The 24,727-nt window shown below is 35.8% G+C and overlaps 1 protein-coding gene across 4 annotated transcripts in view; it reads left to right on the top strand.

Annotated features, from left to right (window-relative positions):
* CNTLN (centlein) overlaps nt 1-24,727 on the top strand; it is a 315,313-nt gene that overhangs the window by 193,786 nt on the left and 96,800 nt on the right. For 3 of the 4 annotated variants that reach the window (XR_009251688.1, XM_058695263.1, XM_058695262.1), the window contains exons 14-16: nt 1,643-1,734; nt 6,803-7,338; nt 21,315-21,495. Coding sequence is in view for 3 of the 4 variants with exons in the window: in XM_058695263.1 (XP_058551246.1) it covers nt 1,643-1,734; nt 6,803-7,338; nt 21,315-21,495 (809 nt within the window). In the remaining variant the exon portion in view is untranslated. The remainder of the gene's footprint in view (nt 1-1,642; nt 1,735-6,802; nt 7,339-21,314; nt 21,496-24,727) is intronic. The other variant, XM_058695264.1, reaches the window with a different exon arrangement.

Genomic DNA, 24,727 nt, shown 5'->3' with positions numbered 1-24,727 from the left:
TCAAATCCTGAGATCCTCGAAGGGGAGGAGAATCAAGGGGCAAAGGGGGCTCCTTGTTCTTTCCCATCACCTGGGCCTAGCTATTTGAATACTCTATAAATCCTGTGAAGGTGAGAAACTAAAGTTTTTGACAGAAAACCACACGTGAGCATGGTCAACCAGTCCACCAGTGGACTTTGCTCACACACGGGAGCACAAAGCAGCAATCCAATTCATTTTTAAATCAGTCTTCAGCATTTATTTTATTGGAATTATTTAGCTATTTTTAGCATTCTATGCTCTTTGAGCATAGAACTATTTTCCTCTTATTTTTAAGAGTAAATATTTCACTTAGAACTATAGCAGATATTTAAATGACTTGAACAGCTGAATTGTATTTGCATATTATTTCTATATTGCTGAAAGAGTGTTGTAAATGAATTCAGCACCATGGTGTTAGGGGACTAGAAAAAGAAACTTGGGAACCAACAGATTATTATCAAGGTAAAGGTACATATTCCCCAGGTGGCAAATTCTACCTATTCTAGCTTTTATTATCCTTAGGATAGTGTTCTATTTATTTCATGAGTACAGAAGTTTTAATTGGATATGTCATGTTTCAAAGACAAAAGAAATGCCTAATTCACTCTAACAAACTTGTTAGTCACTGTTTATACCAAGAGGATTTCTACTCTACGGAGAATAATATTGTTTTCTTTTTCCTTTGTTGATAAATCAAAGTTTTACACTGACCTACAGCAGCCAAGCATACTTTAAAGCAAAATCACCTCAGTCTAACACAGATATGCATCCTTTTAGCTTTGTGTATTCTTTTTGCCCTTCTATTAATTCTTTAAGAAATGTTGTATCCTAAAAATAATTCAATAATAAAATATTAAATTTGTCACAATAATTTATCTGATTAGAAAACATTTGTTATAAGTTTTAGTGTATTTAAATTTTAATAATGTTAACTGAAATTTTATGATTATTTTTTTCCTTTAATTTTGATATCTTGCTTGTACATTTTTGCTTGGTTGAAAGGTTGTGGTAGTCAAATGCATCGTCAGTATATAGGAATCATTTATAGAAACAACTTCACCTGTTATCTGGGTTTCTGTGTGTTATACAGTGACAGTTTTCCTGGAAATTAGATTTTTATGGTTTACTCTGCCTACTGTGTGATCTTTTACCTGAAGAAAAGGGGATGGTAGGGGCTGTTACAGTTTCAGTCCACCCTAATTCGGGTACTGTTTGCTTTGTTCAGCAATCACTCTGATCCTCCTGGCAGGGAACAAGATCCAGAGAACAAAACTAGTAGTGACTGTGTAGATAAGAAGGCAGTGAATTCTGCTTTTAAGGCAAAGGGGGAATAGTCTACAAAAGAATGAAAATAGGAATAAAAGTATAGCATTGTTAACCTGAAGATCTGTTGTACCTTTGAAAATCTTACACTGGGGGAAAAAAAAGACGCTACAAAGATACGTAATTATGTGACTGAAAATCTTGGAAAAGGTCACCATTTAGTTTCTAGCCAAATACTTGACAATAAAATAGGCTAGAGTATTCATAATTGAGGAAGCAGAACCTTTTTCCTTAAAATGACAGGACAGTGTTTCAGCATTATATGAGTTACCATAATATATTATTTATTCTCCACCAGAACAACTCTGTGGATATGGTGAAGATGATGGGGTCAAGAAGAGTACTCCAGAGAAGAATGGGAAAGAAATGTCGGAGCAGACATGGCAGAAGGTAGTGCAATCTTTAAGATATTGAGCTGAGGAAGTTAAATCTGAATTTTAACATAAAGGATTATAGTTTAAAACGAGGGCTCATGAACTTAAACCTTGTGTGCATCCTTAATTTAAATTCATAATTCAAAATCATTGGCTTGCCAAAATGGGTTAAAAAAATCAATGTTAGTGAAATAAATGTGCAAACACTTGTGCTTCTGTTGACATAGATTAAAAATATCTCAAAGATGAAATGAAGAGAATGACAATGGAAATTAAAAAGATGTATACTATATGTGCTTATTAATTATAATTTAGCAATTTAACTTTAAAATGGAACATGATGAGACTCTGTTATACTTCAAAAGGCGTACAGGTTTAAAATATTTAAATGATTAAAACTGAGCATAGTTTTAACTTCGGTAAAGTAAAATGGTAACATGTTTATCATTTAATTTTAAACTTAAAAATATACATGACCCATCTCATTTTAGATAGAAATTTATGACCATATAATTTTGGATAGCACTCCCTGCTTTAATAGACCCACTTGTATAAACCCTGTAGTCACTTTACATCATGTCTGTAATTAATAATAAAACGTTCTTTAAAAATCTTAACATTGGGGGCGCCTGGGTGGCGCAGTCGGTTAAGCGTCCGACTTCAGCCAGGTCACGATCTCGCGGTCCGTGAGTTCGAGCCCCGCGTCGGGCTCTGGGCTGATGGCTCGGAGCCTGGAGCCTGTTTCCGATTCTGTGTCTCCCTCTCTCTCTGCCCCTCCCCCGTTCATGCTCTGTCTCTCTCTGTCCCAAAAATAAAAAATAAAAAACGTTAAAAAAAAAAAAATTAAAAAAAAAAAAAAAAATCTTAACATTGATCTTTACAATTTTATACTTAATTCATATTTTTGTATATAAACACATTATTATCAAGATCCATTAAGTTGGCTTGGTTGCATTTTAGCCTCTTTGTTATTGTTATAAAGGAAAATATTCTTTAAAAATTTGTTTTAGTGTTTATTTAGTTTTGAGAGAGAGAGAGAGAGACAGACAGACAGAATGTGAGTGGGGGAGGGGCAGAGAGAGAAGGAGACACAGAATCTGAAGCAGGCTTCAAGCTCTGAGCTGTCAGCACAGAACCCGATGTGGGGCTCGAACTCACGAATGGTGAGATCGTGACCTGAGCCAAAGTTGGATGCTTAATCAACTGAGCCACTCAGGAACCCCCAAAATTTTCTTTAAGTGTTTTCATCCTATAACTGGTTGTCATTTGCTACACTAGATACTTAGATAAAGCTGGAAATACACAAATATATAAACAGAAATATTAATGCTGCTACTTATATTTGTTTCATCTGTGACTTGACTTATAGGAAATCTAGGAATTTACAACAGTTGATGTGATCCCTTATACTTCTAACACTTGCCATATGTCAGGTAACAAAGGCTGTCATCTCAATACTGAGTAACACATATCAGGTTACCACAATAACATACAGAACAAGAAATGCTCACATTCATTTATCTTAAGGTAAATATATAATTGAAATTACACATTATCAACTGGAATGTCATATAGTTTGAATAGCTTCTTTGTTTCAGAACAATATTTTTGTTTGCTAGGGTTTGTATAATTTATCTCTGGCTATATAATACTGTGCTACTATCTACCACTATCTTAGGGTAGGAACCCTGAGGAAATCTGTTATTTCTTTCCACCTATGGCTACTACCATAGTGGATCCAGAAATCCATTTTAAGTCTTTAAAACCCAACAGGAATTATTTGCATTGGACCATAATAATTTGCCACTTTTTTTTTATATTAACCTAATGTAATTGTATGAGTCATGATTTAACCATTTTTAGTTGGGTTTCCTTATTTTAAAAGGATGTATTGTAAACTCATTCAAAATAGGATTAAAAGATAGTAACAACTTGAAAACGGTATTTACTTACATAGTAGAAATGAAACATATAAGATGATTTTTTAATAATATATTAACATTTCACACTATTATGGTATGAGTTGAGTCCCCCGACCAATGTTATCCTGTCAAAGTCCTAATCACCAGCATCTAAGCATGTGACTATATTTGGAAATGAGGTCTTCAAAGAGTCAGTTAAGTTAAAATGATTATTAGGGTTTAAGCTACCCAATATGGTATTTTTTTATGGCAGCCCTAGCAAAGTATTATAGACACTTTACAAAGTCAAGTGTTTTATTTCAGTTTTGAAAGGAACCACCTTTCTGGTAAATTATTTAAACGATCAGTACTGGAGGAAAAGTATGCACTTGAGCTGATTTACAGAAAAATCAAATACCTTTAACAAATCCCTAGGCTTTCATTTTCAAATATATATTGAAATTTTCTTTTCTATTTCTGGAGGCTTAACATCAGGTTAACAACAATTTTAAGAGTGTACTTTGAACAACACTTTAATATGTGCTATGGACTATGGGAAGTAGTGTCTCTGTTTTGTTATTTGTCCTCCATTTTAAACTTAAATGAGATTAATTTTGACCAGTTCTTATGAGTAAACATAGATTCACTTTAGGCAGTTAACATACTTAAACATTTTAAATGTAACAGACTTTAAACAGACATTTTTCCAGTGTTATATAAAATTTTCATGAGTTGTACCTAACATAAATGGATTTTAGTCAAAAGAAAAAGATAATGCTAATTTCCAGAATTGAAATCTCATACTTAAGGTGTTTGTTACATTTGTTCATAACATATTTTAATCAAAAGTACAAAGTTGATTTAATTTGATCTAATTCAGCAATATTTAATGCAAGTAATTATATTTCAGCTCAAGTAATTTTATTAAGTAGCTGTTATGATTAATAATAATAATAGAGACAATAATGAGGTGGTAATGGTGATGATAAACTGTTTAGAACTCACTGTCTATGAGGAATTGTGGTGTATGATCATGTTCAATACTTATAATCTACAAGACAGATGTTACTAATCCCATTTCACAGATAAGGAAACTTTAAAATAGGTTAAATATTTTACCAGGTTAAAGTAACCTGAGCTGGAAGTAAGATATAGCACAGAAAATATTCAATATCCCCAAGACCATACTGTTTCTTAATATTTTTGTATCACTACTGTCAAAATCAATTTTTTAAAAAACAGTATAATTGCTTACTTCCACAAAATAGATTTTAAAAAATACAGTTTATTCTACTTACTCCACCATGGAATTAACCTGTTAAAATATTTTAAAATATATATATGAAAACTATACTATTGTTTGCAGTGATTAAAACCACTAAGAAACTGAAGAGGTTGTAAAAAGGTGATATTCCCTATTTGGTAGTAGTGTTTACTAAATGGAGAATAAAATTTGGCATACAATGATTTTGAAAAAGTAAATGATTTTTAACCAGAGTTCATGTGTTCTTGAACACTGTATTTTTTGTCACTTTATCCAGCTCTTCAGTGAAGTATTTGCATTGAAAAGGAACAATAGAATTTCTCTTGCATATATGCACAAAGGTCTGCAATAGTCTGATGCAAGCTCTTTCATATACCTCTACTCCAGGTCAAGAGTAAGCCCTATAAAGACATAGATCTAACAGTAAGGGAATGTATCATACTACAGAAAAGCAAATTTAAATGAGATGAGATTCTTAATATTGTGTTGGGAAATATCCATGTCCTGGGACAGGATAACTAATCAGTAAAATCTGTTGAATTAAATGAAGAAGGTCGACCTCACAAGAAAAGTAGGGGGTGTAGAAGTACAGGTAAATCAGAAATGACTGAAAGTAATGTTTAGGAAACAGCTTACATCTTCACCACCTTAACTAAATCCAGTAAACTGGAAAGTGGTAAATATGTGCATATTTTCATCTTGCAGATTTCTGGAATATTTTATATCCTTGGTTTTCAATACATCAAATATGTTTTCAGCTTTGAAGAATTGTTTTAAAAGTAAAAATGAGTCTATATAGTTTCCCAATCATTTAGATTTCTTGCTTGACTCCAGTCCTTTGTTCATTTCCCATGTGTATCTGGGCGACTCTTCTTCCCGACATAGCTTGTAGAATACTGTGAGGGGCACAAAATCTTGAATTTGAATCCCAGTTCAAAGAATGTTTACCTCTCTGCATTATTTAAGTGTTCAGAGCCTCTGTATCCTCTTCTGGGAAGATAATTGTTGGCTCTACTTACCTCACATGGTTTTGGGATGATCTAGAGAGATCATGTTTATGAAGCCATTCCGTAAACTGTACTTTACAAACAATAGTGATTATTTGTTTTTCAAGATTTAAGCTGAAATCAACTCTTTGAAAGTTTCATATTCATGGCTTAGAATTAATTGCTTTGTCCTTTTTGCCCAGACTTACGGCACTTAGATCCTGTCCTTAATCAGTTTTATTTACGCATGTGCCTTTCTTTCCAAATAGTTTTTGAAATTTCTTAAGGTCAGAAATTGTATGTTTTCATTTCTTTGTCCTACAACATGAACATTGTTTGTTGAAATAAATTAATGTAATATTGGAATAATTGTAATTTTAAGTTGTTAGACTTTTTTTGGTAAATGTTTCCTTATTGTATAAACTAAGGACCTCATGACTGCTAAAATTACATTTTTCTCACTTAGAATAAAGTAGACTTGGTAGATTATTTTTTTAACTAGGTAACCATTTTTTTCATATGATTGTTAGATATTGAAGAAAATTGTTATTTTATTAATAAAGTTTCTCTATCTATTTTTAGATTTTGTATAAATTGTTTTTTTCTCTGAAAATATTTTTTCACAATAATTAGACTACATAAAGTGCTTATCTCAGAAAACTGCAAAGTTTATTAGCATACTTAGTTCTGTGTCACTTTGTGTAGAATTTTAACTTCTTTTACCATCTGTCCTTTATTTAACAGATGTATTATTGCATTTTATAATGTATTTATCTACACCACCTTAGAATTATTTAGAAATTAAGTACTTTAGATTTATTTTGTCCTTGTGCTAAGTGTAATTTTATTTTCATAAATTAGAAATGATAAAAAATATACAGCAGATTATGGTTTTTGGACTTTTAAAAGAATAAATTAAACTCTAATGTTTAGGTCATTGAATTGGAAAGTCGGCTAAAATCTTTTGAGAAAAGGTCAAGAAAATTAAAAGAAGGGAATAAAAAATTAATGAAAGAAAATGACTTCCTGCAATCACTCTTAAAGCAGCAACAGGAAGATGCAGAGGATAGGGAAAAAGAGCTAGAACAGCTACAAAGGGGGAGTAAAGAAGTAGAAAAAGATAAAGCTGGACTTCAAGTAAAAATCAGTGAGCTGGAGAGAGAAGTCACTTCCCTAAGGAGACAAGTGGCAGAAGCTAATGGTTTGAGAAATGAAAATGAAGAGCTGAAGAATTCAATGGAGAAACTGCAGCAATTAGCAGACAAAGCTAAATCTGAGATGGCCACCACGGAAGTGAGATCTGGACAATATGATTGTAAGACAACCACTACCAAGGTTAAATTTAAAGCCGCCAAGAAAAAGTGCCCTGTGGGCCGTTACCACACTGTTCTCAATCACTCCATCAAGGTTATGAGCAATGTGTTTGAGAACCTCAGCAAGGACGGCTGGGAGGATGTGAGTGAAAGCAGGTAAGGCTCTCATTAACTTAGCTCTGTGGTGGGGACACTGTGCATATGTAAAGCACCAGCAAATGGAGATTGAATTTCAACTACTGTCGATTTGGTATTCAGAAAAAATACTGTCAGATCCTTTGAAATATCTTGGGAGGTCTTGTTCTGAGCTTATTGACTGAAATTTGCATGCAAAATTAGCCACAACTGCATGAGTATTTGAATAGGTGCCAGGAAACCCAAAAGAAGGCAATGCTTGATTTCTTCCAGTGATGCTATTTTCATGCAGTCATGAGGCTTGAAATTGACAGTTTGGCAGGTTGATTTAATTTGCTGGCCCTTTGCATATTCACCACTGACAGCTAAGGATTCCCAGGCAAGCCTACTAAGTCGGTTTAGTTATCTTGTGACATGCCAACCTGGGAGGAGAAACATTTTTCCCCCTTAATTTAGTTAGATAAATTTTGAATGACCCATTTCAGCTTGTTACCAGATGTCTACAAGCTGTTTAACATCCTTTAAATTAAGAACCATCTTCACTAATTATTTCATGTATGTATTATGCAAAGTCATTGTACTAACTTTAATTGAATGGTGGTTAAAAATCAGTTCTTTAAAGTTAAAGCTCTATAAATTCCTGGTCCTAAGTTATATAACACCTAGTGAATAGCAACAGGAGAATACTAAAAATCTATAATATTTCTTTTCCTTACCCCTGGCTATACATTCGTATATGTACTTGAAGCACATCAGTAAAACCACAAAGGCAGGTGGATAGTAGAACACCTCTTTTTATATCTATGTAATAGGGAAGTTCAGTGTTGCCAGAGTTGCCAACAGACAAATAGAACTATTTTCATAATTCTGTCTTGTTTTATAGTGGCATGTATTTCCTTTTATTTGTCTAAGTTTTTTTTTTTTTTTTTTTTTTTTTTTTTTAATCCCCAAAAGACATGTGTTTCAGATTTGGGATGTCCCTGGATGGTGTAGGGGTGGAAGAGTTTTCCCTTCTTCCCTTCTATGTTCTTTGGCTGGTCTCATAATGAAATTGATTTAAGAAAGATTAACAAGAGAAAAAGTATCGGAAGTTTAATAATATGCATACCTCCTGTATACATGGTAGAGGCCCAAGAAAACTGAGTAACTCCCCCCAAAACAGCCAAAACCATCACCTTCAATACCACCTTCAGCTAAAGACAAAAGAAGATGAGGTCAAAGTGTCAGTTATGGGAGGTTATCAGGAAAAGCATAATAAACAAGGGTAAGGTTCTTATGCAGAGTTAAGCCCTTGTCTTCTTCCTTGGGAAGAATTTTTACAGATTTAGACTCATCCATCGCTTCCTGGTATAAGGAAGCCTACACACTTACAAATGGAGATTTTCCTTATGCATGCCAGTGTCTCTTAAAAAAGGGTAACTTCTACTTGATTCTCAGAACTTGTCCTATGTCTGTTGTTTCCTAAAAGTAATTCGTATGCCAAAGAGACATATTTGCGGGTGGCAAATTCTGTTCCCCTACTATCACACCTTTGAAAATTCCCCGAGAAGTTTCATAGTCCAGAAGCTAAGCTGACAGATTGATTGCTTCATATCTCACAGAACCAGTGTCACAGTCCTGAGAATAGGTCAGTTTAGTTAAACAGTTGTGTCTTATTTCAGCAGGTGGGTCTTGCAGGTGGGCTCCCAAAGTTAGGCCTATTTTGTGTGAGAAATGAGGCATTTAAAAAGGCATTTCTATGGAAGTGAAATAAAAACAGAGGGTAATGATTGGAGCAGACTATAAAATCAATCTTGAATCCTGAAGGCAGCCAGTGGAGAGAAGACATTTCTAGAGGTAGGGGCTGAAGCATCTTTGCAGTTTGAATATCTCTAGTGATGTCATTGGTTGTTTAGGTAAACTTTCTGAGTGGCCCACACAGCAATAGGCATGAAGATTATCTAAACATGAGCTATTGTGGTGGTTTCTCTGAAGTGTATATGAAGTGATCTAGCTTCATTTTGCAGAGCTTTGTGGGGGGAAAAAGACAGTTTTAGTTCTCAGTGACTAGTTTGATTCCAAGTGGAAACATTAGTTTGGAGAGTCATAGCCAGATATTTGAGGAAACCAGAAGAATTCAGGATTCCATCTAGTTTATAGGTAAACAACAAACCCTCAAGGTAATTAATCAGACCTAGAATCTAATATTCACAAAGGTGTGTTATTGAAACATAATTATTCTCTTTTAAATCACCTTAATTTCTACTAAAGACAGCCAAATTAAGATTAATTTGTTTGCAGAACAAACCTAGTTTCAATAAACTTGGCCTGATTATTTACATAAATCCAACAAAGATAGTGGTTGACTGTATAGACTCTTCTTAAATCTGTTTTGCTGAAACTTTTCATAAGGCGTTTCAGAATGAACTTTTCCAAAGCTTCTCAAGGCCAAGATGCCAATCCAAGAATTTGCCACTGGAATTGCTTGCAATAGCAATAGATTGGGGTAAATTTCTCTCTTCTTGAAGTCCTTCAAATATCCTGAGGTTTCTTCACCTGCTGGGAAGTAACCATCCTTGCTTACCTGGTATGGCTGCTGGGAACCCTGTAAACAAGCTACCAGGATGTTTTTTCAAGAAGTTTTATTGACTCCATAAAGTCACCTTTCTTCCTTAAAGCTGTCTGGTCATAATCTGAGTCTATGCATACCTCTCTAAAATATGACATTCCAGTCAAAACTTTGGTAATATACTCATTGTTTCCAATTATGTCATGTTACCAAGAGAACAGATTCTTATTGAATTTATGCCAAAAAAAAAAAAAATAGATTGCCATGAAAATATAAGAATGTTCACTAAGAGTTTCCAAATTCTGGAGGGATCATTTAAGGAGAAAAAGATGTTTCAATTGTTTACACAGGTCCATTTTACCAAATTGCTGTAAGTCCTTGCTAACTTAAGAGGAAAAGTTTTCTTAAATCTGGAAAAACACAACATTTAAAAAATTAGCAATAAAACAAAGTCACAAAACTTATAATCATCCTTACCAGTTCATTAAGTCCCATGTTACTAATTTTTGTTCTGCTTGAATCCAGTTTTCCCCTTATGTTCTGGAAACTCTTATCCAGTTTTATGATCTTAAAGGTATTAGAAACTTGTATTTTGGAATATTTTCCATGAGTCTCCTTGGAGATCAAGCATTTTCCAAACATTTTTGCAGAAGTTTCAGTGTAAAACAGTAAGTCTGTAAATGACAAAGAGTTAAAAAAACGGCCATGGTTAAAGATCTGGTGAGAGTTCCTTACAATGCAGTTGACAGGAGGGGTGCCTGAGTGGCTCATTCTGGTATGCCTCAGGCTCGGTTTCAGCTCAGGTCATGATCTCATAGTTCATGGGATTGAGCCCCACGTTAGGCTCTGCGCTCACAGAGCAGAGCCTGCTTGGGACTGACTCTGTCTCCCCCTCTTTCTGCCCCTTCCCTGCTCACACTCTCTCAAATAAATAAACATTTTTTAAAAATGCAGTTAACAAGGAAATTTGGTTATTTCTGTGATATATAATATTTCAAGATAACAACTCGAATTATAAATGATAACATTATGTCAGGACAAATCAGATTTTTAGGAATTTCACGCAAATTCCAGTACACTTAAATTAATAACATATATCTACACAAATATAACCAAAAAAGTTTAGCATCACTTATTTTGATATGCCCCGATTCGAGAGACACCCCCCCCCCCCCCCGAAAACAAAGCACCAGAGTCCAGAATCAGAGCCAAGCCTCAAGGGTCGTTTATTGCAGGTTCGAACCCGGTCCTCCGCGCACTCGTTGCCAGTGGCGCTAAGAGGCCCCGAGTAAGGATCTTACAGCTTCTTTTATAGCCCCACACAAACAAGTTAGGGCCTTTTTTAGAGGTTACAGAGCTGTTTTTGGTTAACATTTAAATTTGAATGCTCAGCAGAACTCGATTGGTTCCTGCCTTTATTTTAAACCATTCAGCAGAACTTGATTGGTTCCCGCCTTTATGTCAGACTACAACCAGGCACGCCCTGGCTGGTTTCAGGAATGGCCGGTGGGGGGGGGGGGGGGGGGTCCTTTTCTTTGCGGTTGTGAGTACACCTGGTAATTTTTCTCTTAGCCTCTCAATTTGACAACACTTCCCATATAATTTAACATATCAAATCAGCCTAATTAGCTTAATACATTTTTTGAAATGTTCCAGGGACCTTCTGAAATATCTGAGTTTCTTCCAGGTCAGAAAGACTTCATTTAGAATTTGATTTGGGGAAGTTTGTCAAGAATATCAAAACGTTTGGCCACTTGATCATGGGTCACTGTGAGATAATACTTAGTTATCTGTTTAAGGGACAAGACCAAAACTTCACAGGCAAATACAGAAGTTTACATAGTTCTCAGCAAAACTTCTTTCTTTGTATCAAGAGGACTAGGTTTATTTAAATAATCAAAAACCTGATCATAAAAATAACAAAGCACAGGGAATTATTTTGATAAAAACACAAAATCTTTGCCTTCAATGTAGATTAGTTTAAAAGGTAAAGAAGAACCTTTCACAGTCTCTTAGTAAGAATACACAGATAGTCAAGAAAACGTTATCCTTTTACCAGAGACAGAATCAATTTGTAAAATTGTAGCAGCTGCCTTTTGATATTAAAATGCACTCAATTAAATTAATTTTTATCTTAGCCAGTCCTGTCCATCCATAAAATTCCTTTCTAAAGATTCCTTTCCGCAGACTTTCTACAAGTTTCAGATTTTGTCTTGATTTTCCTCTTTTCCATTTTTAAATAACCAGTTTTATGTTGAGATATTCACTTTATTTTCATTCAACAAAATGCATTTCTCTTCCTTTTTTTTTTTTTACTGGAAACATATCTTACTTTTCTTGCATTTAGAGATGTTTTTCATATTATTTCTAACAGTTTTAGTTACATTTATTAATTAGAATTCCTAACCCTTAGAAACCTTAATTTCTAGTGAAAAGTAAGGAAGCAATTGTGAACTGTGTGTTGCAACAGCATTCTTTAGATTGCCAAATTTATGAGTACATTCCATAATGTACAGTCTTTCAATATGCAACAAGACATGTTTACTAAGAGACCCAAATAGTTCTTTAATTCCTCTGTAACAACCAGAAGTAGATAGGCCCATGTTTAGTAATTATATTATCTTATTTGGAAATGATCTAGATATTCAGTGAATTTCTCTGAATTTAAGTTAGCAAAACTTTAAAGTTTCAACTTACCTAAGATATTTGGGGAACTGTTTTTAAGAACACATAATCTCTGTTAAAAAGTTTACCTAAAAACTCTTACCACTACTAATGTCTATTTTAATCACTGGCTTCCAATAATTATGTTTAGACTACCACTGAAAGCTTCATGAGACATTAGACACAGCCAGCCATCACCCTAAGTTATCCTTGCTGATAAATTTCGTAAGAGATACAACATGAAGTTATTTGACTAGTAAACCAAGGCAGAATAAAATTTGTATCTCTGCATTATATTCAATGTTGATAAATCTAAAGACATACCTATTTTAATGAAACCAACAAACTTAAACTAGTTTTTATTTACCGAAGATTATACCAAGTCATGTGAACTTGAGAAACATATGGGTCCATTTTTGTTAATTTCTGAGAATTCAATTTATATAAGTGTTTAATTTTCTTTATGTGAATTAAGTAGAGCTATTTTTCAAGTTAATTTTGGTAATATAATCTGGAGGCAGAAAAATATCACAAATCTACAGCATACATATACGGACATACAGAGACGTTAAAATTTTAGACATGAGACAGGTATGAAAATGTAGAACTTACTATTAAAAGAACAGTAGAAATGAGTTAAATTTATCTGTTCAGATGGCTAAAGATTTTTTTGTTTTTACTAATATTTGTGGAGAAGACATTGATTTTTTATTTGCCTAAATTTCAAATGACCTTTTCCCCTTTTGTTCTTCTGATAAGAATTACCTCCTTGAAGTTTGTAGAACATTTACATCTCAAAGGCACAGGGAAGGAATGCAAGCTCCTTTAAGAAGAACTTTGGTTTCCCAAGGCCAATGTTTACAAGCCTTTTGAAATAAATAGCAGAGGTTTTGGGAATGGTGAAAAGGATTGGTGGACTTTTAATTGTTTCTAGAACCTTACCTAAGGTCCTATAAAGACTAGATGTTTTAAAAGGAGGACAGCTGTTTGAATTCCTCAAAGAATTGCTACAAGGTATCTAAGAACCGTCACACCCATCCAACTATGTTGAATGTTTTTCTTCCCCTCTGGATATAGTTAGTTTAGGAGAGAAGCCCTAAAAAAAAAATTCCTGTCAAGCACGGAATATCAGCTTTATTCACAAATTCAGTCAGACTCATAGCTTCCCATCTAATTTCTATTTCTTTAATCTACCCACCAAATCACAGGAGGTAATCCATTTATGAAAACTTTTGTGGATCTAATATTCTGCTTTTTAAAAAATTTTTTTAATGTTTATTTTTCTGAGAGAGAGAAAGAACACACGCAAGCAGGACTGGGAGGAGGGGCAGAGAGGGAGACACAGAATCCGAAGCAGGCTTCAGGCTCTGAGCTGTCAGCACAGAGCCTGACATGGGACTCAAGCTCACAAATCTTGAGATCATGACCTGAGCTGAAGTCGGATGCTTAACCAACTGAACCACCCAGATGCCCCTAATATTCTGCTTTTTTAATCTTTCCACCAATCACAGGAAGTAACCCATTTACAACAACTTTTGAGGGTTCTCCCTTAGTTTAAGAAATTCTTTAACTATGGCTCTTAATTCAGCCTTTGACCAAGGAGTGGAAGATAGCTGAGGAGTATTGCCCCCAGTCGCAAGTAATTTTGTTTTAAAAGGTAACTGTTTAATAGTCTCTTCAGAGTGGAAAGGCAGTTCAGACAAAGAATTAGTGAAATGTGAGCATTCAGGTAAAGACTGATAGAGGGAAATAGTAGGAGTTATGTCAGCCTTAATGACTTTTGTTTTAGGTACCTCTTGGATCTTTAGTATTTCATTTGCCCAATTTTCCAAATATCCACCTCCCTTTTCTTTTTTGATGAGAAACTTATCCCCAATGTTTGCATTTTAAAGAATGGCTCTTAGGTCCTACAGAAGATGGGGGCAGAAAACTTCTATCACAAAGGCATAGAGAAAGTAAGTTTTCTCCAAGATGGAGTTTTTGGGACATACTTGCTTCTTATTAGAGGTCCAGGGTAATTTAAGTTTTTCCTTTTTCTTAAGTGCAGGACAATTCTGTTTCCAGAGTCCCAATACTACAAGCAGTTTGAGTTGAATAGGTGAGGTCTGAGGGTTGGTGACCGGTGAACTTTCAATTGCTGCCAGAGCCACATTTCTGGTTTTGTAGAAACTTGCAGAGAGGTGGGAAGATTTAAACAAGAGTCCCAGATAGCCAAAAGATATTCTAGAAGTCCAGGAACAGGGAATTGGAGATAAATGGGTGTGGAAGAACGTGGAATTTATATTAGATATTGTGACAAATAAGCCCACTGACCCAATCAAAGGAGGGACACAGATACTGGGAGCACAGTGAAGCAAGGCTTTAATCAAGGTTCTTGCAAGAGTGGGTGTCTGATGGACAAGCACACTTGGAAAGGCAATTTATCTCCTAGTGTGCAAGTCCCTCCCCTGATTCCTCATTGGCTGAGTGCTACAGAGATGATAGCCTTACCCTGACATTGCCTATGCCTGTGTAAGGCAAAAAGTAGTTTGATTGAAACAAATGTACATTCTTGAGGTGACACAGAGACTTCAGTTCTTTGGCGCATGCTCATGGCAAAGCCCGAGAAAAATAAGCCCATGAAATGGAAATGGAGTGGGGAAGAACCAGGAAGTGAAGTGTCTAAGGGCTTGGGACTCAATTGTTGGTCGGGGGCGGGGGGGGGGGGGGGGGTTCATACATATTTCCAATAGGTTGTAAACCTTTTGTTAACTAGACAGCACAACTTTTATTTGGTATTTCTAAAAATGAATCATTCTCACAGATATGGACTCTAATTTTCGTTCTGAATATAATTTCTGTTCTTTCATATTGTCAAGGAAATCCTTAGGGCTAGCTGTTACACTTCTTTGTGTCCACTTTTTAATTTGGTCTTTCCATAGGTACCAATAAGACAATTGTTTAAGATAAGGGCTTTCTAAAAAAAAAAAAATTCGGGGCACCTGAGTGGCTCAGTTGGTTGAGCGTCCGACTTCGGCTGAGGTCATGATCTCGCGGCCAGTGAGTTCGAGCCCTGCGTCGGGCTCTGTGCTGACAGCTCAGAGCCTGGAGCCTGTTTCAGATTCTGTGTCTCCCCCTCTCTCACCCTCCCCCATTCATACTCTGTCTCTCTGTCTCAAAAATAAATGAACGTTTAAAAAAATTTAAAAAAAATTCAATTACAGAAGTTTTTCCAATTCAAAGGATCTCTCATCTGGCCATTGACAGACTTAAAGACAGAATATTCTCACTGACATAAAGCCAAGCTCTAAAGACACAGTATAAGATGACAGAGACAAAAGAAAGCAATTATCAAGTCTGAGAGGAAAGGGATCAATAGAAAACAAGAGTGCTCATAACAAATTTTTACCTAAGGACCAAATTTTACCAAAAAGCTCCACAAATATTGTCTCCTGCTAGTCTAAATTTAGATAAGGACTCTTACCATTCTCACTTCCATCAGACCCTACATGCAGAGATCCAGGAGACTGATGGGTAAGAATTCTTAACTTCTGCCAGCTTGTGTCCCAGAATCCAGAATCTGTCAGCTGCAGCATCCCTGGAGTGAGTCGTGATGGTCCCTTCACAGGTTGCCAAAACTGTAGGGGCAGAAATGTTTTCCCTTCTTCCTTAAGTCTAGAGTCTTTGGTCTAATAATGAAATTGATATAAGACAGATTAACAGGAAAAAGTTTAATAACATGTATACCTCTTATTTATATGGGAGAGACCCAGGAAAACTGAGTAACTCCCCCAAATGACTGATGCCATCACCTTGAAACTATCTTCAGCTAAAGACAAAGATGTTGAGGGTGAGGAGTCTGTCACAGAAGGTTATCAGGAAAAGCACAGTATACAAGGGTAAAGTTGTTATGCAGATTTAAGTCCTTGTCTTAGCCATTGGTAAGAGTTTCTAGGGATTTAGAGTCCTCTATCTCTTGCTGGTATAGTGAGGAAGGCATCCTTACAATTAGGAGATTTCTTAATCAGAGACATAGAACTGAAATTTATCTTAAAATGTCTTTCTCAAACTTGTTTGCATCTATTAGATTTATCTGAATTTTATAAAGATTCCAAAGCTCAGATGTGAGGTTTTCCAATTGGATGGGGGCCACCAAATGTGGGGCAGCCCCATTGGGTGGAAACTGGGGGTATAGGTGGTAAAAGAATTCACTCAAGGCAGAACAAAAGAGAGAGATGTTTACTGAATACCCCACAAGGGAGCAGCAGGCAGGACAGCAAAGGAGAGACTGTCTCCCACAAGACAATGGTGGGGGGCTGTAGTTAAATGGGGAAGGTGAGGAGATATGGGAATGTATGGAATTTTCCTTTTTTGGTACCCGTGTCCAAGTGTAAGTAGCCCATTGGTCAGCTAGGGCTTACATATATCTTGGGTGGGTTGCCTAATGGGCCTATTTGTATTCAGCCGGGGGTTTGGGGGTCACTGTGGGCCCTTCATCCTCACTCAGATTTCTTTTGTTCAGGTTGGTTGCCTGAAAGCAGCCTCTACATAGGCCACACCCCAGAATAATTAAATCATAACTTCTGTGGTGGGATGCAAGCTTTGTAGAAGGACTCTTGCACAAAGAGTCATGACACCGAGGCTTTTCTTACCAGAAAGCGAGTTTATTTGTGCTGACATGGGCTCAGAGAGTTTGTACCTGAAAAGCTAAGCCCTGAATGCCACGTGGTGTAGTCTTTTATGCATTTTCTATTTCTTTGTCTCCCATATATGGGTAACACATAAACATACAGGCTGATTGGGTGCTCTCATGTTACAGGGACCTGAGGGACGTCACATATGCACACAGCCAGGTTGCCTTCCCTTATCTTGAGGTCTTTTCGTACCATATTCCTGAGGGAGGGGATTCTACCACAGCTTCACTATTTTTTAAGCTCTCCAGCTGATTCCAATATGTAGACAAGTTTGGTGACCACTCTTTTGTTTTTGTTTTTCAACTGTTTGTTTTTTTTTGAGAGAGAGAGAAAGGGCATGCGTGAGTGCAAGTGGGGGAGGAGCAAAAAGAGAGGGAGACAGAGAAACTGAAGTAGGCTCTGCACTGACAGCAGAGAGCCCCATGCAGGGGCTTGAACTCACAAACCATGAGATCATGACCAGAGCCAAAGTTGGACTTTCAACCGACTGAGCCACCCAGGTGCCCCAGGAGCCACTGTTTTAAATGATCATTGGGTCAAGCCCTCGTCTTCAGACAGGTTAAAAAAAAAAAAAAAAAAAAAAAAAAAAACCTTGAAAACAAATTGATGAAGGTGAGGAAGAAGGATGAATCTGCATTCCCATTTCTTTTTGACCCCTAAGGTTTTCTTCCTTGTTCTCAAAAGCCATTAGAGATAAAATCCTACTCAGCTTAAAACCCACTAATCATTTATCTGTCTTCAAGGAAATCCTAGTTTCAGCGAATTATATCTCACCAGTTGATGCTACCACACTCTTCATAATAGAAGTGGTGCAGTTTACTCATGCGTGAGTATGTATGTGTGAATAGATACATGAAAGCTAAGTAACACAGTTCTAATTTCATCGTATTGGTACACGTGCAGATGGTCACATATTTTGGGAGATCAATCATACAATATCTCTTAAAACATAAGATTGTCATTTAAGTTGCTTAGCAGTGAACTTGATTTTACATTGTGAGGATTAAGTGTTATATTTCCTGCCTGACAGAACACTCTCAGGAATCACTCAGCTGCAAATAATACTCAAACAATTAGAAATCCCACAGTGGACCTTCAGGACTTTAGAACATTCTATTTCTTTTAGCTTTTCATAGTCTGAAATATAAGAAATTTACTTGAATGCTGAGAAAAGCAGAACTTTGTCCTTTATATATGAATATAAAATACTTTATTATATAATTATGACCTTGTTAGTATTTATATATTTATGACTATTTATCTTTCATAGTTGAGCAGTATTACAAAAACATGCTATCAAATGACAAAAATAATACAGTTTAGAAATGAGTGTGAAGTCCTTCATTCAAGTGAAAACAATCCATGGAATGAAGGAGTACACTGCCTAGCAATCTATGGTGCACTCTTCCTAAGGGTTTTGGGCAAGAAGGAGTTTTATAGAAGAAGCAATGCAGAAACAGGGCATAGTTGGCTGGGAGGTTAGGGATTGATTGGTTGGCTGAGAGGTTAGGGATTGATTGATTGATTGATTGATTGATTTTTATATGACCAGTATGTCCTGGTCTGTAGAGTAAAGTAAGTTAGCTAAAGCTGTGTTGGAGGGTTGTGATTGGTATCAGGTTTCCTCGACAGTGAGGAGTTCTGTATAGACGTTGTTTTGTGTGACCTGTCACGCATTTCTGCCCAGATCTGCACATACACAATCATGGGGGGCTTTGTTGGCTTTCCATATCTGGCCTCAGGATTGGAACTGGCCCTTCTGTTTCTGATGCCAGGAGGGATTAACTTGCCTCTCCTCCTTGAGCCAGACCATGCTGGCCCCCTGGAATGGATCAGGGAGGGAAGAGGACTATGCAGACACCCAGCCTCCTAAGATTGTGAGATATGATAAGAGAAACAGAGAAAAACCAGCTCGCTCTGGACTGCACTTAGGCAAACTTAATGACTAATCATAAATCACACATGGGTAGTATATATATTGCCCTGGCTGGAATAGCTAGTTGGAAGTCTTACCTGAGGGGAGGACGCTGGCCCAGGACCCTCAATCACCCAGGACCCTCAACTGAGCCTCCAACCTGGCAGTTCATTGCAGGGCTTCCCTAGCCAGAAAGTTGGATATTGTGAGTACATGATTTGATGTATTAAGCCTTCTTTGTTCTTCTCTATACTTCTCTCCCTCTTTATGTTTACTATAGTTGCCCAATTCCTTATATTTCCTTTCCCTTATAATTAATAAGCTTTCTTCCATGAAACAAAAAGTTCAGCTATTGCAAATTACTATTATTCAGAACAGGTGTTTACTATAAATGCAGCTCACTTAGTTCAGATTTCTGATAGAGGCCAGGCCACTGGCACAGCCTGCATTTTGTGGGTCCTGATACACAAATAACTTATCAATGCCCAATTCAGTGATGGGTGATTTTCAGGAAGAGTTGTTCATACCTTGAAAAACAGAATTTCAACAAACCATGTTTATCAAACTTGTGGATAACATGACATGAGAAAGGGGTAAAAAGTACTTTACAAAATAGAATAAAAATCCCCAAAGATAGCAATAGACTGGGAAGATAGAGTTACACAGAAGACTACAGGGTCCATTACTTAGCTGGAAAAGCCAGTTGCTCAACTATACAATGGGGAAAATATGGGACTTTGCAATAGTATACATAAAAATATTTTAGGAAGTTTTAATTAAATCTTGTTTGAGTCTACAGTACAATGTACATTCCAGAAAGCTTGCATAATTTTAGTCTGCATCTACCAGAAATTGTACTAAGTAATTCACATAGTATCCTTGGAATATGAAATTGAATTCTGGACATAATGCTCCATCAAGATAAGGTGGAGTGACCAGGGTGAAAAAACATCTCAAAAGCACACATAATAGGAGTGTTTGAATAAGCTAGGGATGTTTTTTTACGAGATGTTTCAAGCATCAAATGACCATATCCAAATATTTAAGAGATCATCCATGTGGAAAAGGAATTAGACTTATTTGAATGTTCTACTCAACCTCAGCACTTTCAATCAATCTTCCTTCTCATTAATACAAACTATTAACATAATTTTACTTATTTTCTTGTTATCTGAACCCACCCCTTTAGGATGAAAGCTGCATAAGGGCAGAGATATCTGTCTCCTTTATTCCTTGTACTTTATCCTTTGTGCTTAGAAGAGTGCCTGGCACATAATTGGTGCTTAGCAATGAATGATGAATGGACATTTTACTGAATGATGAGTGGACATAAGAGATGGAACTGAGATCAGTGGGTGAAAGCCTCGGAGATTCAAAACTTGTCTCAGACTCAGGGAAAACTTTCCTGTGAGAAATGTTAAAGCTTTCTGCCCTGGCCCAGAAAGTAGTAAGTGCTCCAATCCTGGCAGCATTAAAACATGTGCTTCCCAAGTTAGCGCTTAGTGGAAATACTACAGAAGTGGCACTACCAGGCATTTGGTACTAGATATTCTAATTTGTTGATGAGATTTTACAATTTTGTAAAACACTTCCTTTTGGCATTTACTTTCTTTTCATTTAGATGGCAAGTAAATAAGACGTTGAATTGTTTTTCAATAGGCATACTCTTTTTCTTTGCTAGATACACTTTTCAAATATGGTATACCTAAGGGAATTGTAATAAAGAGGATATTTGGTTGTGAAAAAAATCAGGATCACTGATGCAATATAACATTTATCAGGTGAAGAAACGTGGTCCAGAGACAGTAAGTAACTGAAAGGGCCATATAGTCAGAACTCTAGTCCCAGGCCAGTGCTTGCTTAAGGCTGTTCATTCTACTGCAGTAGTAGGTCTCTGTGTGAGTGGTGTTCAAATTCAGTCACCAATGTGGATGTCCCATCAGGTTAATTAAAGAAGTCCTACTTATTTATTCGTCTTAGTAAGTTTGAGGTCATGTACAGAATTAACAGAAATCACAGACTGTAAAACATGTTTAGACTAATTTTTTTCTTAATTTAGAGGACCAGTAAATGTTCAAATTAAACTTCTAGCTTTAAGTGCAATATGTGCTAGAACAGTATTTGATCTTGAACTTAAAATAGGTACATTTAACAACTCTTCTTCTTGCGTTTCATATTCCCCACTTTTTCCCAAAAGCAGTGATCCCGAAGCGCAGACCTCTCAAAATTTAGGAACAATTATTGTAGAAACATCCCAGAAAATAAGTGCTATAGAAGATGGAAGAGACCAGAAACAAAGTGACCAAACAGAAGGTAGCCAAACGCAAGGAAAAGATATGGTACGAATATATTCAAACACAGATGGCAAGACCCCAAAGGTATATGACACAGTGTTCCTTGATTATAAGCTATGTTTTTAATTTTATCTTATGTTTCATAACTTATTTTTGTTGCTAATAATTTAATTTGCATCCTTAAAAATTTTTTTTTCTGTGAAGTATACGGTGAAAATACTCAACTTTTTAATAATTTCTTAAGAAGACTAGTTAGGAATCACAAGACTCAAGGAACAATATGATTGGTGAGTTTTATGAGTTTTAATTCTGCCTCATATATCCCAGCCTGGATGCTGAATAAACCTGCCACCTGGAAACACTTTCATCAAATGATGAAAGGCCCCAATAAAACCCTGTTCTCTCTTTTTTTTTTTTTTTTTTAAAATTTTTTTTTTTTTTCAACATTTTTTATTTTTGGGACAGAGAGAGACAGAGCATGAACGGGGGAGGGGCAGAGAGAGAGGGAGAACCCTGTTCTCTCTTGTTAAAGGACCAAGAAAGGGGCAGCGAGGCAAGATAGAAAATTTTTACACAGTAATCACCCTACTCTACCCAAATACCACAGAAAAAATTGCAAACCTACCTCTACTCACATTGATAAAGACCTAGTGGGGAACCTAGGCTTTTACTCTCACCTGGCTCTAAGGAGTCACCCCCAACTTCTCCTCCACCCATCAGGGTGGTGTTAGAGAAGACAAAATGAGGAGCCAATGGTAATGACTCCCTGCCATCTTGTCATCAGAGGCCATATAAGGAGCTAGACATCTGAGTTCATCCATCAGTGAAAAGATGACCCTCTCCCTTCCTTGCAGGGTGATTTCAAAGGCCAAGGGCAGAGATGGGGACTATCACACTTCCTGTATCTATAAAGCCTCTCACTCCCCACTCCCCACTTTGTCATTGGACTCTAAGTGAGGAGCAGAAACAAGTCCATGCTCCGTCTCCCAGGCAGGATGGCATCAACCTTTGGGGAATTTGAACTTTCACCTCCACCAAGCAGTAATGAGGTGCTCCTCCCAACCTCTTTGGTGGGGACTTCCCATTCCCAGTTGGCAGTAATGAGGTGGTGCTCCCTTGCTCCACCAATGTGCTATAAGAGGAGGCCTGCTAGAAGAAATAAATAAGATCCAGAGTCTTAAAATAAAATAGGCAAAATGTCCAGGATACAATGGAAAATTACTCATTATAGCAAGAAATCAGAAAAACCTCAACTTGAATGAAAAGACAATCAACAGAAGCCAATAACAGGATGACACAGATGTTGGAACTACATGACAAGCATTTTAAAGAAGACATTATAAAAATGCTTCAACAAACTGTCACAAACAGACTTGAAACAAATGAAAAAATAGAACATCTCAAGAATGCAATGGAAAGTCTCAGCAAAGAAATAGAAGATATAAAAAAAGAACCAAATGAAATTTTAATAAGAAATAAGTATTTTGTGAAGATTGTGACATCAATTCCTACCACTCAGTGTCAAGACTGATTACAACAAACGCCCACCATGAGAGGAAGAAAGGTTTATTTTTTACATAATGGAATACAGAATCTAGAATGAATTCACAAGTATAAACAACTGATTTTTGACAGAGAGGCAAAAGCAATTCAATAGAGGAAGGATGGTCTTTTCAATAAATAATGCTGGAGTAATTAATTGGATATCCCTAGACAAGAAAATGAACCTATATCTGAACCTCACACCTTGTGCAAAAATTAGCTTGCAATGGATCACAGATATAAGTGTATAACATTAAATCATAAAAATTTTAGAGGGAAACATAAGGAAAAATCTTCAGAACTTTGGGCTTGCTGAATAATTTTTAGAGATGATATCAAAAGCATGATCCCTAAAAGAAATTATCAATAAGTTAGACATCATTAAAATTAAGAAATTTTGCTCCATGAAAGAACCTCTTTAGAGGATAAAAAGACATGCTATAGACTGGAAGGAAGTATTACAAACCATATATGTGACAAATGACTCATACTTCTTATATATAAAGATTTTGTTGGGAAACAACAGAATGCTGGCAAGGATGCAGAGAAACTAGATCTCACATATAATAATATAAAGTGGTACCCCACTCTGAGAAACAACTGGCAGTTTCTTTAAAAGAAAAAAAAAGAAAAGAACAAATCATACACATCATACAACCCCAACTATTTCTCTCTTGGACACTTATCCCAGAGAAATGAAAATCTGCATTTACCCCCAAAATCCTATATATGAATGGTCATAACAACTTTATTTCTAATACCTGAAAAACTGACAACAACCAAAATTTTCTTCCATAGTTGAATGGTAAATTGTGATAACATCCATTCCATGTAATACTACTCAGCAAAAAAAAAAAAAAAAAAAAAGATGCAAATTATTGATACATACTATATCCTAGGTTTGCTTCTTCAAATTTCTCATCTTGAGTTCCTTGAGTTTCCTTTAACATTTTTCCATATTAAAAAGACACTTTAAGTGTGTTGATTTCAAAGTTTAAAATTTTTTAAATTTTTTCTGAAATTTTAGTAAGTAATAATACTAGAAATGGTTCTTTTTAATTTAGATCCAGTTAACTTGATATCAGGTCTGGTGACGAATACTGGTAATTTGGTAGTTCTGTCTGGGACATTTTTATAGTGTCATGACTGGCTCTTAAGGCCTAATATAGCAATGAAACATTTAAAAAAATATATATCTGATATACTGGTTCTAAAAAAGTTCAAATGAGGCATTTCAAAAACATTTTGAGAATGAAACAAGTTCAAAGGAAAAGTAATTGGTTTAAAGGAAAACCCTATCTTAGATAAAATATTTGGCTCATTGCCAAAGTAACACTGGATAAAATTTATTTTTTTCTACCATTTTTATTATAATTATTTTTTCTGGAATTGGGATCTCTGAAAAAAAATCCTTTTTTAAAAGAATTTTCTAGATTGGTAATGTACCTGTTTCCCAGCCAATAAATTCTTAGATATGACCACATATTTTAGTAGTATGATTTATAATACTTTAGAAACATGTTCCTATTTAAATTTTTGCTTTGGAGAAGCGTTTTTAAAATTTTTTAATCTGCTGGCATCTCTAATTACAAATCTGAAATTCCTGGGGCAATAAGAAAAAAATTTTTTTTTAATTTGTGTTTCAAAATATCAAAACACTATCTTATGTTTCTGGTATAGTAAAGGTAAAAAGCAGACTCAATATAATATGAATAGTATAATTCCATTTTTGTTCATTCTCCAGAATAACCTAGATGAAAATATCCTAAAATTT

This window comes from Neofelis nebulosa, chromosome 12 (genome assembly GCF_028018385.1).
Source record: "Neofelis nebulosa isolate mNeoNeb1 chromosome 12, mNeoNeb1.pri, whole genome shotgun sequence".
NCBI classification, from domain to species: Eukaryota; Metazoa; Chordata; class Mammalia; order Carnivora; family Felidae; genus Neofelis; species Neofelis nebulosa.
This window is presented reverse-complemented; position numbering and strand designations above follow the sequence as displayed.